We start from the raw sequence: 17,658 nt of genomic DNA on the forward strand, positions 1-17,658 counted from the left end.
AATCAAAAACTGAAGTGCGTCCTGTTTTGTCCACAGGGAACTGCGGAAATAGCAACTGGATTCATAACCCTAGGTCCTTACCAAAGCACCACTGAAAAATCAGTAAAATTACTGAGAGTCATTTTCACGGAACACATGTCCTGGAACGAGCACATAAAAGACCTACTAACGAAGTTGAGAAAAGCTGCCAGTGTACTAAGTCGTCGTCGCTACATTCTTCGGGCTAATGTTAAAAGGACTTTATACTGCGCCTTGTTGAATTCCCACCTGTACTAATGCGTATCAGTGGAGAAACACCACACTTACAAACCTACATAAACTTACATTAATAAAGAAAAAGCACTGTGGTCCATCCAAAACGCCTCGTTTCTAGAACATACAGGTGCACTATTTCGCAAGCATAGAATTATTAAAGTGGACAAAATTTACATCCACAAATTACTAATAACGTATAAAAATGCTCAACTCGGCAAAACTGAAAAGCTTTTAGACCTAGCAAACTTAAAGGAAAACATAATGTTGCATCCCTTTAGGTACCAACTACCTTTTGAAATTCCTTTCTCTTATACACATTATGGCACAGAAAGGAATCGACACAGAATGCCACTTACATTGAATGAATACTATGCACGAGATATATACTTACACTAACAAAAAAGAAAATATTTGATCTTTCTATAGTGTAAAGAAAAACCTAGTATCTTGAATAGATCTTTCCTGACTAAACTATGCTAAAATCTTTCATTAATGTTTATGGTGATACCCAATACATGTTTCGATGTACTTTCTGTTTGTATTTAGTGTGTATACTGTTTTTAAATACTTCATATCATGTTACTCACAGATTCTGCGAGATGGTTGACCTTAATTTGAAGCTGTAAAATGAAAAATAAAAACTTATCTGTATGCTCATTTTCTGTATGTATATTTGCTGCTGTACGGCTGACAAGAGCTCAGTCAAGTTGCTTTGTCGCAGCTTTTTCTCTTGCCACCTATTTTGGTTGTATTGTATACACGAACGACTGAAATGAGCAGATCGATTGATTGATTCGACTTTAATGCAACCTAAGTGTAGCGAGCATAATGTATAAGCAACTACTACATACTGTACTAAAACTGCATGTTTTCACAGCAAATTACCAAAACACAAACTTTCTCGTAACAGAGTTATAATTGTCGTTGTAATGAATAGTTACCTATGAGGCAACTGGAGCTCATCCACAGGTGACCCTCGCTCCGAAGTACCCAGGGTAACGTCATAGCCACCTGGAAAAGGACACTCAGCCAGGACTGCACCAAGACTACGGGCTACCCTAACTTCATAGCCCCAGTAGAGGCCTGCCTCTGTTCGAGGACATGATGGTGACACAGCAACACCTCGCAGCTTTTTGCCAGGGACCCCTTCTTTCATTTTCACAGTAACTCGCACTCCTTGTTGCAGACAGCGATCTATCTTCACCTGCAACAGAATAAGATTAATTACTACAGACATGCTATGCTGATACAAGCATGAGACCATGAGCGTATAAAGTCTTTTGTCTAAAAAGAAAGTTTAAACATCAAAATGCTGCATTCTGTTACAAGGCATACACAATCTTTCATTTCGTCATAGGTGAAAAACTCCAACAAGTACACTGCCAAGCACACTTATAATGGCCCTAGTTCAGTAAGCTCATTATAAAACAAAAATGGCATGACTGCCTCGAGAGGAATTTCATTAACAAGAAAGGCAGAGAGGTTTACCCAAACCAGTGTGGTCTAGCAGGCGACTCTTTAGAGGGGATGGAGCAAAAGGGACAAATAAAGAGTGATAAGGATAGGAAGAAAGGCTGCTTATAAATGCATACAAAACACTGTGGTTTTCTCAAAAGTTGCAAGTACAGTGCTGTGCAAAATTTACGTTAGGTCAATGGCACAATGACTCGGGTATAAGGAATATAAGGATGGATATAAGGATAAGGAAGGGTATAAGGATGTTCACCCTTAAATGCCCACAAGATATCTATTATAAATACCAATGCAATATTTCTTGAAAACAGTGTTTATTGTCCAAAGAACATAATGCAATGCCAAAAGTTTCCTAAAATGACGCAAAATAAAAATTATTAGGGTGGGAATATATTTTCCTATGGGCCTTTGGCAGACCCCAAGTTCTGGTGGAATTTCTCAAAGCATTGCGCGGTGCAAAAGTGAACATTACACATCAAGCGAACAATCTTCGACCTCTTGTCATTCTGCTTACTTGAGCAGCACCAGTAGCGTTTGAAGATAGCTGTTCCTCTAGGAAAATGCGATACAGCTGACAGTCGCACTTCATCTGGTACACCAAATTTTTTCATGTCACCTTGGAAGGCCTTCGGGGCGCGTGTGTTGCTGCTCTTTTTCTTCGACTGTATCCATTCAGAAACTGTCTGGATAGCATGGTTTGTTTCACAATAATGTGAAATACGTCCCTAAACAATGCCTCAAATATCATTAGAGACGAGAGGCTGGGTGCCAGTTTTGAAGAGGCTAGCGGCTCAGTATGTTTCTATTTATTTATTTATTTAGTAATACTGCAGGCCAATATGTTTTCCCAAACAGGAGGGGCTTTACAGCAAGCAAAAGAAAGTACAGACAAGCATAAATAATGTTGCATAAAATGAACATAACGCATAAAAAGAAGCGGGGATCACACTTCATCATCACTAAAATACACAAAAATGCTTTGCCAATGCAGCCATGAAATCATTTGACTCAAGTACACCAATGGGAAGTGAATTCTACTCGCTAACCGTTCGAGGGGGAAAAAAACGCACTTGTAAATGTTTGTTTTAGAGAAAATTGGCAAAAGCAAATATTCGTGACTGTGTCGTGTTCTTCTCATAGTAAGCCAACATACAGAAGCGGGTTACACCATATCGTTTTTTCAAGACAGAGTATCGTGTAGTAGTACAAAGTGATTAATTTTTCTGCATGTTTGTAGTGTCTGTATTCTGTTTTGTAACATTAATGAGGACAGGGAATCTTTCCTGGCATATTTTCCATATATAAATCTCACAGCTTTTCTCTGGACTCGCTCGAGTTCCATAATGCCCTTTTTAGTTGCGGTTACCAGACTTCAGCAGCACATTCTAATTTAGATCTCGCTATTGCATTGTAGGCTAATATTTTAGTTCTTATAGGCGCGCGTTTAAGCTTCCTCTTTACGAGCCACAGTTTCTTTAATGCCACTGAGCAGATATCCGAGATATGTGCTGACCATGTGAGTTTATTTGTAGGAGTAACGCCAGAATATTTCTATTTTTCGACTTCAGGAACAGTTCTGTTTTCAAGCTGGTAGTAAAATTTGCTGGGAGATTTTTTTTTCTTGTTACACGTAAAAGTACAGTTTTTTCTGCATTGAGCTCCATTCCCCAATTTGAACACCAGTCGGTGATTGCTACAAGGCATCTCTGCAACACATAACGATCATCATGGGACACAATTTCCTTGAAGATAACACAGTCATCAGCATATAACCGAATGGACACATTAGCAGGAATAATATCAAGCATATCATTAACATAAATTAAGCATAGCAATGGCCCTAACATACTGCCTTGAGGTAACCTGCCGGGGGCTAGAACTACAATTTCTAACTTCAACAAACTGTTCTCTATCTTTCAGATAAGCGCAAATCCACTGCACAATAGCAAAAGGAAGTCAAATTTTTTCTCATTTATACAGTAACTTTCCATGGGGGAACCCTATCAAATGCTTTGCTATAGTCCAGAAAGAGCACATCTATTTGTCTGGATAAATAAAGTATTTGGGAAAGTCCATGCACTGTTGTTACTAATTGAGTCACAGTGGAGAGCCCTTTTCTGAAATTGTGCTGAAAAGGTGATAGTATGTTATGACTGCTCAATAACCCTTGTATGAAACCAGCGACAATATGTTCCAATAGCTTGCAGCAAGTGCTGGTAATAGATACAGGCCGGTAGTTTGAAACTGTTAGGTGGTCTCCTTTCTTATGTACCGGCACAACACGCGCTTTGCGCCAGTCTGCCAGTATTTCTCCCGATTTTAAAGATAACTGAAGAAAAAAATTTGAAATAAACTCAGACATTTGTTCAGAATATCGCCTCAAGAAAGCATTGGGAATGTTATCAGGACCAGAAGGTTTTTTTTTATATTTGTACTCAAGAGCAGCACCAGGACACCTTCGCGAGTGATTGAAATGTCATCTACCGATGGGCTACATGTGCTTGAAAGCTCAGTCTGATTTCGCTCAGCAAACACACTTTGAAAATAAACATTGAAGTGCTCTACAATGCTGTGCGCATCCTCTATTTCAATTCCATTAATTAACTTTAGTACTCTCCATCTGCTGTTTTCTTTCGTTTAGATGTAACCAAAACTTTTTAGTATCACTATAAGAAATTCTTCAATATTCGTCCTATAAAACTTATCTCTGGCCAAATTTATCTTTATCATAATTCTTGTTTCAGGTGCACAATCTGCATCGTTTTGTTCCTCTTTCTCAGTCTTTTAATTTTACGTATGGCTTGGATACCTTCTCGATTTATCCAAGGATTCAGCTGTTGTTTTCAAACAGTTTTTAAAGGGACAAACTGCTTTGTACAGCACTTTACGGTATCCTGAAATTGTCGCCATGAGAGCTCAACATTATTATCAATTATTTCAAGACGTGTATCTAGATAATCTATGACTGCTACATCATCGGCCTTAGTGAAGTTTCTGATTGTTTTTACAGTTCTATGATTTTGATGCATCTCCATTGGAACATCCCAGCAAAAAGATATAAGCTTATGATCCGATATACTACTAGGCTCGACTACCATTGTTCCACCAAAAAATATTTCGCTCAGGAACAGAAGATCCAGTATATTATTTCCCCGGGTATCATTGTTAATAACTTGCTGGAGGCTAAAACTGAGCATAATGTCTATCACCATGTCACCAGAAACCGATGAACCATAATTTAAGTGATTATAGTTTAAACATGACAGGTTAAAGTCACCTGTTATTATCAAATTATTTCCTCTCAGACTTGGAAGATGATCATACAATTTATGCATATATGAGTCATCGGCACCTGGAGCCCGATATACCTGTACAGAACACAAGAAAAATGACAGTCCCCAGATAGACACCTTCAAGAACAAACTTTCATGTCCCATGATTTGATCTGCGACTGTTACATGAACAGCGGACTTCGTTATGACTGCAATGCCGCTACTGCAAGAAACCCTATCTTTTGTGTACAGGTGATGGTTCGGTGGAACAATTTCATCGTCACAAAAGCTTCATGCAACCAAGTTTCTGAAATGACGCAAACATGGGGATCATATAACAAAAGCAAATCTTCTAGCTTATCTGTTTTATTCACAATACTTCTGGCATTGAACGAAAGAGGCCGGATATGATATGCCTGATATGCCTGCAAGCATTAGCTTTCGGTTGCTGAGCAGTTCGTTCCACAATTTTCTTTGTGGCGCCGTGAGCTCTTTTTGCGGGAGTTCGAGGCACCATCCCAAGAAAAATACCGGTCATCAATTAGGAGCTTGTCATGTATCAGCTGGACCTTCTTTCCACTATTTTTATCTGTGTCCGCACTATTCCAAAACAATTCAAAAGCAATCACCCTGGATAGAAATATCTGTCCCTTTTAGCTTGTGTACATTCTGCATGACTGAATGTTTTTCCGTGTAGCCCAGAAAATGCATGATAATCGGCTTGCCCTCTGAACTCTTCCCTAGCCTATTTATTCTAGCGACCGACGTACAGCTCATGCCCATTTTTTCCAGAAACACTTTGTTTAAAAGTCTGTGGCATAACAATGATGCAGTTTCATTAGGAATTTCTGGAATGCCAAAAACTATTGGATTCGACAACCTACTATGATTTTCTAGGTTGATCAGTTTGGCTTGCGGTGATTTGAGTGTCTCTTCCATTTTGCATACAACTGCGACCAAGCTAGCAGCTGCTCTTATATGTATTTGTTATTATGTGTTCTTCCAGCTGTGTCAAATGCTTCTCAAAACTATCAACAGCTTTTCCTGTAGTTTCAAGGTGTGTTTTCAAGGTCAATATATCATTTAATATTGCCTGTTGTCCATCCATCAATGATTTAAACATTTCTTCAACAGTTCTTTGTATGTTCTTTGTATGTGGCAGTGACAGTGCAGACCAGCCATCACAAAACCTTCGTCACATTCGTCATCTTCCGAGTCGTCGCTCAAATCTATATCAGAGAAGCCAATGCCTTGCTTTGTAGTCACATGGCCATTGTCTGTTGCATCACAATTCGAGCGAGTAATTATGGACAATGGTTCGTCCTCGTCATCATCTTCCTCGCTATCAGAGCAGTGGTTTAGTTCATCAGGCAAAGAAAAGTGCAAATCCAGGGCCTCTACAACGATCTAGCATATTTCCATCTAGAGAAACAGAAAATCGCACCCCGAGGATTAGCATCATGGAAGGCCCATAGGAGAGTATATTCCCACTCCACAGTAGCAATTCATACACCAATAACTTTACTTCCTTATTACATTAGGCCCTAAAGGTGATCCCAACAATAGCTCAACATATGAAGCATTCAATAAATGCATTTACTCACATTTCTCACAGCGGCAGATACATTCATCCACAAGTTATTGCAGTTGTTGAAAACACGTGAAACAAACGTCCGCACAGAGACAAAAATGCCGGTAGCACTGATGAGAAATGTAGCGCCACATAGTGGGTTGTGTGGGAGTCGCTCAAATTTTTTCCAGTTGGTTCTCAAGCATTACTCCAGATGCTTCCACAGTCTCATGGCGGAGCAATTGAGTGTCTTGGAGATAAAGGCTTTGAAACTTTTGGGGAAATATGTTCCTTATGGGCGTTTAAGGGTTAAATGCCAGGGAAAAGAGCATGGGGTGAAATAAATGTAGAATGGCAACCAAGCAATTGTACTTCAATGGATGACAGAATATTATGGGAGGACAGAAAAAAAAATGGAAAAGATGCCCTGCCACATTATAGGCCCTTTGGAAACTTTTGCTGTCATGTGGTATCAGTTGCTGTAGCTGCAGGGCACTATGCATCATGTCTGCATGCCACATCATGGCATGACATTTGTCATGATGCTGTAAACCATACACAGATGGAGGGGATCACACGAGAAGTTCCAGGTTTGGTAGTGTACAATGTTGGCCGAGCTGGTGCATAGCTAATCCAAAGTACTCCAACGTAGGTTTGAGTGCCATTAAACTATCAAATGGTCAAACCAATGGCAATTTGGAGCCAGTGACTCCACGTCAGCATACCTGCCAACCTTTGAGCATTAAAAATTGTAAAAATTCAGCAGACACGACAAGGAGGGCAAAGGGAGGATACCATGCCTTTTTTAACGTTTGCACTGGAATTAACTTGGAACAGCACAGGCTGATAAGCAACACATTCTGTTTAGATCACAGTAACTTTTTTAACGACTTTGCTGTTGCTGATTAGGCCTGTTTTAAAAACTTCTTCGAAGCAACTACCGATCAGGCATACAATGTCTAGGGCTGCCACGAAGAGGACGGCAGGAGCACCATTTTTTTGCATGCATTTTTTTCAATACAGTGCTGTCTCATCTTTCAATACCTTATTTATCATAAAAGTTGATGTAATATTTGTAAAATTGTAGAACAAGCCTAAATTCATATATCTAACAAAAAGTTTAAAAAGTTGGCAAGTATGCAAGTGTGCCCACTTCTGTGAACTACACTGTCTATTCAGCTTGTACTAGTACATGCACACATACAATACAGCAAAGGTATAGGGAGGCAGCATATTTTCAGCATAAATAAACTTAAAATCATTGTTACTGACTCAGGACATAGACATAACCGCAACCCCCCGAATAAATGTCTTCCACAAATTCTGTTGATTTTATCCGGGCAGTCCACTTATCACAAACTTTGAGACTCAAGTTCATATGTACTCAAAGCTGGGCAAGTTGGTATGGGTTCATTTCTTGCATAACAGTGCCACAGAAAAAACGCAAAATTGAAATGAAGACACAATGAACACAAGCACCGACTCTCATTCAAAAATTTAGTCAAAAGCAGACAATACACAGCAACACGTGGTCATACAAAGTAAAATATTAGTGATGTTATCCGTTCAAAAAATTCTTTCCCATGCCATGCAAGTGATGGATGACTGATACAGTTATCTATACCTATGTGCCAAGCCTCAATGACTTCCCATGGTGTCTGGTCATGATGCCCGACTAAAGCACGAGCCTGATGAAACAGGCCTCGCAGTTCAAGAAAAAGTGGTTGTTCACCTGCATTCCAACAGGCTCACATTTTAGCCAGGCACCATGACCGGACAACATAGGAGGTCATTGATATGCAAAATAACTGCATCAATCATCAATCGCTTGCATATGCATGAAAAACTGTTTTTTAATAGCTAACGCCACTCATTTTTCACTTTGTATAACCGCGTGTTGCTATATATTGTCTGATCAGACTGCATTTGGCATTTGTGTTCACTGTCTTTTTTGTAGTCTTTTGTTTTGTTTTGTGGTGTCATTATCAAAGCAATTAACTTTGAGACACAACAAATGAGTGCTGCCTGACAGCTTTGTTATAAGTGAATTCAGCTGTATTTGCACTAAGGCTACTAACATGCATGCACTATAGGGCGCATAGCAACATTTCTCTATGTTTTGTCAGCAGAATGTTCAGACAAGTTAACCTAACCTTTGATGTTACCAGCCTGATACCAAAAGAGAGAAAGAGGGTGGACAGTCGGCTTTTGGCAGCAACAGCCAACTGGCATTTTTTTTCTTTTTTTGCAGCAGGCTGTACCAAAGAATTTGCTACATGAACAGTATGTAGGCACTAAGAAAATGGCCCTAGTAATAAGAAAGGATGACACTACCTCTTTGCCAAGCCCACAGTTGACATAAGACCCACTGCCTTCTTTAACAGGCAGCCGTGCCACAATTCCTTCACGGTAGGCACTCTCCTCAGTGGCGCGCAGGTGGTGTGGGCAGTCCAGTGGGTTGAGCAACCCTGCAAACTGCAGGTCACGATGCAGGGGAAAGAGGTGCTTGCGGAGGTACTGCGGGCACTCGAGGTACTGTAGCACACGTGCCAACTGCACCACCCCTTGACCAGACTTTGCAAGGCCACCGAATTCTCCATCCACAGTGGCCCCATTCTTACCACTGCAAACAGTACCAGTACCGCTGAGGTTTTTCTACATTACTACTTGAACCATACACTGCACAACCACAAAGAAACTATCCCACAATAGAATAACATCAGTGGTTTACCTCTTGTTGAGGAAGAGACAAAACACAGCATTTGTGTGCTAATAATTCCAACTACACTTTTCTGCGAAAGTGAGTGGCCCCATGCCTGATAATCCTGCCAAGCAAAGAATGGCTACAACCGGCCACGTGATGCTGAGAGAGATGTTTGACGCCTGAACGTAAAACAAACCAGTTAGAAATATTTTAGTGTGCAATGGAGAAAGCAAGCTGTTTTTTTTTTTTCTTGATCACATGAATGTGGCTGCCTCTTCTCACAAGACATGGTCAAATGGTGATGAACCTATGATTACTGCCGCATTCATTAATGTTGCTTTGTAATGTGCCTCAACATGATCTAAAGAATGGAATGGGTCAAGAAGATTCTCTTCTAAGAGGATGTTGCAGTCATTGTGTCCAAAGTAAATGTTATTAAAAATGATTACAAGTAGATGCATTTTAGGTGTTGTCCAAACTGGTGCGAACGTACCGTGTAGTTGAGCCATCATCATCATAGACAATGATTTCATCCACACAAAAAACAACTGCAGCCCTTGCAATCTGGAGGGAGAGAAAAAGAAAAGGAACATGAACTTCAAAAAAAAAATCTTGTACAACAAGTAAACACAGATATCACTATACGAGCTCGCTAAATTACGAACCTTGAGGGCATCGTGTATGGCTTGAAAGACGTGAAATATGCCTGCATGTGTTAGTATGGTTTCCTGCACATTTTTTTAATTGAAGCATGACAGATGAATTTTAATTTAATGAAACAAGTGGTAGCAGTCAAAAGAAATAAGCATAGCCAATACACTTACCTGCAACACTTATTCTGCTTCTGCAGCAGCACAAGTAGCTTATATTAAATAAATAAATCTAAAGATTTGCAGTGAACTGCTATATATAACAAAGTAGAAAAGCCATGAACTGCTGCCACGGTAATAGGTAGCATGGGAGTAACTAGGAAAAGGTTACTTCATTGACGTTTTGACTGGGTGCCAGCCGTCATATCAAGATGAAAATAAATAAAAGTCTCAATATAATACTGTGCCTTCAAAGTTAACCTTTTACTAATTTCCTTTTAAACACTATATTAACTATGCACATACAGCTTGCACAAATACTTCCAAGCTCTTTGGTGGACATGTGTGCAGGAATTTCATAGTCAGGAAATGTAAAATTATAGGGGCCCCAAAACACCCCTAATACGATAGCAATGCCTTTCGAGGAATATAGTCCTCTGGAAAATTTTGAAAACACCTGGTGTGAATAGAGATACGAGCGAAAAAAAATTTGAAAACACCTAGTAGGAATAGAGATACGAGCTCAATGTACAATTTCCCCATTCCCATCAATTCAATGGTTCCTCTCAGCTTTGGCAGCATTCATAGCAAAACCCTGCCTATCACTTCTTTCCGTTTTTCTTCTTTCCCCCGATACCTTACCATAGTCCTTCCAGGCTGGTATCTGACAAACGCACATCGGGTCAGAAAAAGAAGGGGCAGTGACAGAATGGGCAGGACGTGTTAACTGCTGTTTCCCCGTTTTATAGAAAATCTGGATCAGTGCACGTGCCAAATGGCCAGCATCTATAAGCCATTGCGCTTCATGTTGCATCAGCGCTGATGTTGCCCAAGGTGGAATAAAAAGTGGGGGTATCTTAAAGCCACAGAAAAGAGCAAGCAATCTATGATGCAAGACTAAGTTCCCTGCAACACTGTCTACATTTCAGGCATGTTTTCTTGCTTTGTTCAAGAAGTGTTTCTGTAGCCCTTTAGCTAAAACTCATTAACCTAATAATTTGTGTTTGCAACATACATTGCAAATTTAAGGCATGCACATCGTAGGCAACTTTCATTTTTGTTTGATTTTTCTACATGGATCTTCATAAATATTCATCCCTAAATTTGTCACTCAGTACAACTAATTTTGCATTTTAAGGCAGTAATGGCAGCACAAATGCACACCCCAGAGCAATGCAACAGCTCATTGCATTAAACTGTCACTCATATTTGGCAAAAAGAACCAACCACAGTAGAACCCCATTGATACATTTTTTTAGGTGACCACAGAAATTATACAGGGAAACGTAACATTGGATAATGCTTGCAACAGGACTACAGATGAAGCAAAATACTGCTCGCACAGGAAACTTTACTTGAAGTAGGATAAGAAGCCAACAACTATTGAAAACCTGCTCAGTAAAGCCCTCTGTTGCTGCCTGACAGTTAGGTTAAATGTTCAACCCTTCTTTAGAGCGCTCCAAAGAGTTGTAGTTGTGAATCACGCTAAATTAAGCTTGCATACCTGCAAACTTCAAGTTTCTTAAAATCCTTGGACATGACACCGAGGAGAGCTAGGGGAGATGGAGTGTATGCAGGTGCTTTTACTTTGTGCTTGCTCTGAGCACACACCTTTTGAGGGTTAGATATGTACTTCCTTACCACTCTTACTACAGAAATAACAGCAAACTTAGAGCAGCAGAGACTGACAAGCAACACATTGTTTCTAGATTACAGTGACCTTAAAAGCAAATTTTCTGTTGCCAGTATCGCCTGCTTCGGGAACTTGCTCAAAGCCAAGTGCCTCTCTGGCATCCTTTCACCATGAAAAAACTTTCAACGGAAAGTTCAGAAACTGATGAACGAATCTCTTTCGCAAACAGAATTTATTTTTCGTAAAATTTGACAAGACATTGTAAAACATTGACATAAAGTTGTGAAACGCCCAAATTCATAAACAGTATGAATAATATGGGAAGATTGGCGGGTACAAGCTTTTAATTTTCACCTTACGCTTGAGTCAAATCTTCGATAACAGCGTCTTTTCAAGACTCGCAGCCCTTTTTCAGTTGCCAAGCAGCCTTGCATATCGATGTCACTGCACAAGGTATCGAAGACCACGCTTCTGTGACCAAGGTTGGGGGGCAACCCCTTGTGCCTTCATGCACCTCCTTTTAGCTTTTAACTTTGTGAGCCATGTTGAAATTGGTGACCGGCAACAATCTTAGTATGGCAACGACGATGCATCAGTACCATATGGCAGGCTCTGCAAATTGACCGTTTTCAATGGCAACATGTGGTGGTGATTGTAGGTGACACCGACAGATGATTCCACGTCGGCGGTGCGCTATTTGTTTTTCAACGAAGTAAACAGAAAGCTAATACACATGACCCTATGGAAACTAAACAGGGCCTGACCACTGTCTGACACCTGTCTAACAACTGCATCACTCCAGCTCGCAACATTGCACTGGTGTTCCCACTCGAGAATGCAAGATTAGCCACACTGAGTGACAACTTTCAGGATGAATATCAAGGAAGGCAAGCCTGGTAGGAAAATATAACAAAATAAATCTTGCCTAAGGATCACTTGTCAACAAGTTACAAATATAAGCACACACTGTAAATACAAAAAATTGAAATTCATGAATTTCAGTTTATATACTTTGACAGTACTTCCCATACAGTGTGTCTACCAAAAAGCATAAAGTTTCATTTGCATTGCCCACATAGCGCTTGAAATGAAATGTGTCATAAATACGAAACAAGACAATTATTCAATAAAGTGTTGTTGAATTATAAAACTTATTTCACCAACAGCTTTGAGTAGGACATGCTTCAGCAGGTTAATAGTGTCTGTTGTGTTCATTCGTGGTGGTAAGATACCCATGCTTCAGCAACTCCCCTCACCATTGAAGACTTGCAGCAGAGGATGACTAGCCCACTCACAAAGCAAATGGGGTTAGTGGCTTGAGGTGTGAAAGAAAGGGCAAGTAAAACAATAAGAAGGAAAATGTGCAGAGGGTGAAGAAAACGAATCTTGTTTTCGCCATCTGTCCAGCTCTCGCATGACCTCATGCACCCGTGAACGACAATATTGGTACTGGAATCAGGCATATGGATATAGCAGGAGCAGTGAATCCAGAAGCACATGCACAATAAATGCATTCATGTGCATGTGTTCCAGACCCACTGCAATCCTCTGAAGCTCTCAAAAGGGCACGAAGATCTTAATGGTAATCTTTAAAGTCCTGAAGCCCCAAAGGTTACACAAAAGTTTCAGTGAGCGGCCCAGTAACAACTCCTGTCATGTGCGCTGTGTCTTCAAAACTTTTGTCAGCGTGAAATATGAAAATACTTATCAGAACTTCAACGTGGTGGTAAAAACAGCACGAAAATTGGCCCAAGCTTGAATGTCGTATTCGGACCTCTCACTGTGCATTTCTTGTCTGTGTTTACTCTTCCTTTACCATTTCAACAGTGAACTAGTACTAGACAATGCAATAACCAAGCCAGCGTAAATAAAAGATAACCACCAGAAATGGTACCAGTGTGAATGGCATGTTTACAATAGGCTGAGGTCTGAGGTCCATTACAGTACTTTGTACCAGGGTGCCATGTGCTCACAAGTTTGCTTATCTGTTCCCTCACCTGGCCTGCCAAGTAGGTACGCAATTCCGCATTTTGAGCATTGTCCATAATGGAACCCGGAACTGCTATGCTGACGGTGTATTTCCGGCCTTTCGATTCAGAATCCGACGAGGCCAGCTGATCTTGGGATTCCTTCACCTTCTTGTCCTTCTCGAGCTTTTTGATGAGTCTTTCCTCCCTCCATTTGAGAAGTTGCTGCTTTTCTAAGGCACAATAAGAAAGTACAGGTCATGTCGAGTCGCCACGCGTACGAATGTAATTAATACACGAGTCTTCAAACCTTTAGAAAATTTTTTTTTGCTCAAAGCATCTCTACTGCAGTGCCTGAACACACGCAAAATGAGCATGTAGGAACTAAGTGAATGGTTTGGCCTGCATAATGATACACAGGGATAGAAAAAAAACCAACTTAAACTTAATTCTTACTTAGATCAAATACATGAATGGTGTAGGAAATGGCAAATGTCACTGAACTTGGAAAAAACTGTATGCATGACAATATCGCCCTAACATGCCCCTTTACAGTTCAACTACTCCATATCAGGTACCCCACTAACTCAAGTGACCGAATACAAGTACTTGGGAGTAACTTTGACTGCAAATATGAGTTGGACGCCGCACATTGACAATATAGTAGGCAAGGCAAATCAAAGATTAGGATTTATTTGAGGAACTTTCAAACAAGCACCCGCAGAATCCAAACTTATCGTATGCAAAATGCTAGTTCGTCCTATAATGGAATATGCGTGTGAAGTCTGGGATCCATACGACCAAAAGAACGCACTAAAATTAGAAGGTGTGCAACAGCATGCCTTGCGCTTCATTTTTTCCAAATATTGAAGACAAGACTCGGTGTCACCACTTTATGAAAAGGCAAACCTTCGCTTACTTAATATGCAAAAGAAACAGAAAAGGCTGAGCCTTTTTTTACAACATTATGAATCACATGGTGCTGGTAAACAAGCAACGCTACATAACCGAGACAATGTCGCGGGTAGTAAGGAATAAACATTAAAAGTATGTGAAAGAGGGTACATTTTCTAAGGATTGTTTTAAATATTCTTTCTTTTTGCAAACTGTGAGAGAATTGAATAAACTGCCGGAGAAAGTGGTGAGCTCGACTGACTGCGAGCAGTTTCGGACCCACCTTCAACAATACTCTTCTTAGTGGCGTGTGATTTCAGTTTTTGTTTCCTTATAGTACTGTACTAAGTGCCACAAGCTAACGCACTAAGTGTCATGAATTGTTCTTATTATTGTTTGTGTATACCTGATCATATGCACTGCCGTGTGTTTAGTGTTTATTGTATAGCATGTAACATGTTATTGTACTCATTCCTATCTTGGCCCTGTAAAGGGCTGATGGTATGTTCATATAAATAAAATAAATAAATAAAGACACTAGTGACAAAGTCGCTGACTCGTCCCTGTGTAACATTATGCTCGCTGAACCAGTCAATATGCAGTAGCTATCCCAGAAAAATACTATGTTAATGAACGAATTCCCCTGGAATAACGGTGCAAGAATGCGGGCGCTGCCACACCGGACAACACGTTGGTCAACACTCCACAAACAAACGTGATGACGGCGGCTCTGCTTCGAAACAATTGTTGGGATACGTAATGGGACAATATTTCCTAACCAACGTAATTTCTGAGCTGACAACATGTTGCTTGCGGCCTGTGTTGGCCTCCGTGTTTCTCAGTGCGACAGCTCCAGAAGACAAGCACGAACAGTTTACTGGCGCTGCACTCACTCTCTACACGCCATTTTTTCCAGTTGCAGGGCTGGAAAGGAAAAGAAGCACACTGTTTACAACAAACCGATTCAGCGGGTGTATACTACACACGTAACGATCTAACATGTTGAGCGACACGTGTAAAATCTTTCGTCTAGCATTCATCAAGATCTCTAGAAATCCATGAAACATAATTTCGCTCGCACTGTACGAACCTCATCCTCGTTTGCATCAGTTCTATTGCCAGGGCTCTGTCTTTTCATCGTTCTTTACTATAAAAACAACACCAGTTCAACAACGAACCGAAGGTCGCGCACTAACGTCAACGAACATGCGACATGCAATGCGACAGCCATAGATTGGCGACGGCATTGGTAGAGTTTACTAGTATACTGAGTGGGCCACGCGGCTGGGACGGCGCGCGCTTTGCAGTGAGGCGCGCGACGACGAAAAATACTGTAGCGGCGCTGCGATCGAAATGGATTGGGCCGCATCGGGGCCGCGCCGTTGGAAAATGCTGGCGATACTTCGCGGAAGGGTCATTCGTACTACTTCGCGCGCTGTTATATGCGTTCCGGCCGCTCAAACGGTGTTTATAATTGGATATGACAAGCATTTATGCCTTAGCAATAGATTCCCTTCCTTATCTTCTTTATTTCATTTTTTTTAATGCTGCTCAGTGATTGCGTGTGCATTGCGGCCGCAGTGTCGGTTTTCATTCTACTACGTTATTGTACGGTTCCGTTCGGAGAACAAATATTTTTCTCGTTCTTCAAGCAGCCTGTATCTCTCGCGTGTATTTTTGTGCATATAGTATTCCATTAGCAGGTCTTGCGATACGCAGACGGAAAAACATATCTAAGCTTCCTGCTCGCCACTTCAAACAAAAATAAAATACATCTGCCCCATCCGGCGCCCTGTACTCAGATTTTCGGGCAGTATTCTTATAGAAAAAGAAAGCTGCAGTGCAACATCCCATTCACGTTTCCGTGTTCCTCGCGTAACACAATGCGAAGTATTTGGTACGGGAGTATTTGCGGCCGGTACTCTAGGGTAGTTATGCATGCTAACCTTGGGCCCGTAAGCCGTGTGAAATTTTTTTCTACAGTCCTTGCTTAAAAATTAACAACAAGGAAAAAGGGGGGGGGGGGGGGAAATGGGGGCTCGGTAGCCTAATTAATGGCTACCTAGAGGATATGGCGTTGTGCTGCTGAACTCGAGCTCACGGGTTCAAACCAGGTCGCGGAATTCGATAGGAACGATATGGAAAAACGCTCGTGTAGTTCTACTTAGGTGCACGTTAAAGGGACACTAAAAAAAAAATTATTTCCTCTGCATCAGTAAATTACCTTTCTACGATACCAAAAACGCCACCACAATAAGGCTCTTGGTAAGCTAGAAAAAGCGCAAGAATGAAAGGCGGGTGGCGACGCGCCTCCTTGATGTTCCCCACGGAGGAAGGAAACTAAGGAGAGGCCCTACCCCCTCCGCGCGCTAGGAGAAAAGTGTGGCGGAAATGACGTAGTGGGTTCTCATTTTTTTGCTGCTTTTTTATTTTTTTTGTTGTATGGCCACGCCTTTTGGGCCACAATGGCGGCGTTGTTATGGTTTTGAGCGCTCACACGTGTTGCTCTGGTAGGTTTCGGGCCGTGGCAAAGGCGCTGAGTGGGCGGGTTTGCGTTAGTCACCGTGTCTTGTTGCGCTGTGTTACCTGCACCCTGCTCTGCCAGATGTTGCGCGAGCGCGCGACACCACGCGCAGCGCGGCGTGGTTTCGCGAAAGATGTAAACAAGAGAGGAGGGTGGCCCAAAAGGCGTAGCATCGCCATGAGCAACGCCAAATTCCGGCTTCACTTTTGCTTCACAAAGAGTGACGTCAGGGCCTCTCCTTAGTTTCCTTCCTCCGTGATGTTCCCGCACCTAGTCGCTATGACGTCATGGGCTATGGACGCTGTGGCCTACTTAAATATATAGCTGTACTGACTACATTGTGTTCTAAAGGAATCGAATATTAAACATGGCAAGTTTCGGGAACGTTTACTCAGCCAACGCGGCCCAAATGCGAAAGCATACTTTGGAATCCGTGACGTCGCACTGACGAACCGCCGTCGGGATTTCACCGCGAAATTCAAATACTGATACTTCGACTTTCATTTTCTCATCTAATAATCATACTATTATTTTGAAAGGACTGCCTGCAGGGTTCT

At 41.3% G+C, this 17,658-nt stretch overlaps 1 protein-coding gene across 1 annotated transcript in view; it reads right to left on the reverse strand.

Moving 5' to 3' along the window:
* The window catches only part of LOC126547112 (putative methyltransferase C9orf114), a 45,800-nt gene extending 29,955 nt beyond the window's left edge, over positions 1-15,845 (reverse strand). The window contains exons 1-6 of the mRNA XM_050194978.3: positions 15,668-15,845; positions 15,471-15,501; positions 13,714-13,916; positions 9,768-9,838; positions 8,905-9,193; positions 1,197-1,459 (exon numbers count right to left, since the gene is read on the reverse strand). Of these exons, the coding sequence (XP_050050935.1) occupies positions 1,197-1,459; positions 8,905-9,193; positions 9,768-9,838; positions 13,714-13,916; positions 15,471-15,501; positions 15,668-15,715 (905 nt within the window). The 5' untranslated portion in view covers positions 15,716-15,845. The remainder of the gene's footprint in view (positions 1-1,196; positions 1,460-8,904; positions 9,194-9,767; positions 9,839-13,713; positions 13,917-15,470; positions 15,502-15,667) is intronic.
* Between the last annotated feature and the right edge of the window lie 1,813 nt (positions 15,846-17,658).

The sequence above is a fragment of the Dermacentor andersoni genome, chromosome 1 (assembly GCF_023375885.2).
Source record: "Dermacentor andersoni chromosome 1, qqDerAnde1_hic_scaffold, whole genome shotgun sequence".
In the NCBI taxonomy this organism is placed as follows: Eukaryota; Metazoa; Arthropoda; class Arachnida; order Ixodida; family Ixodidae; genus Dermacentor; species Dermacentor andersoni.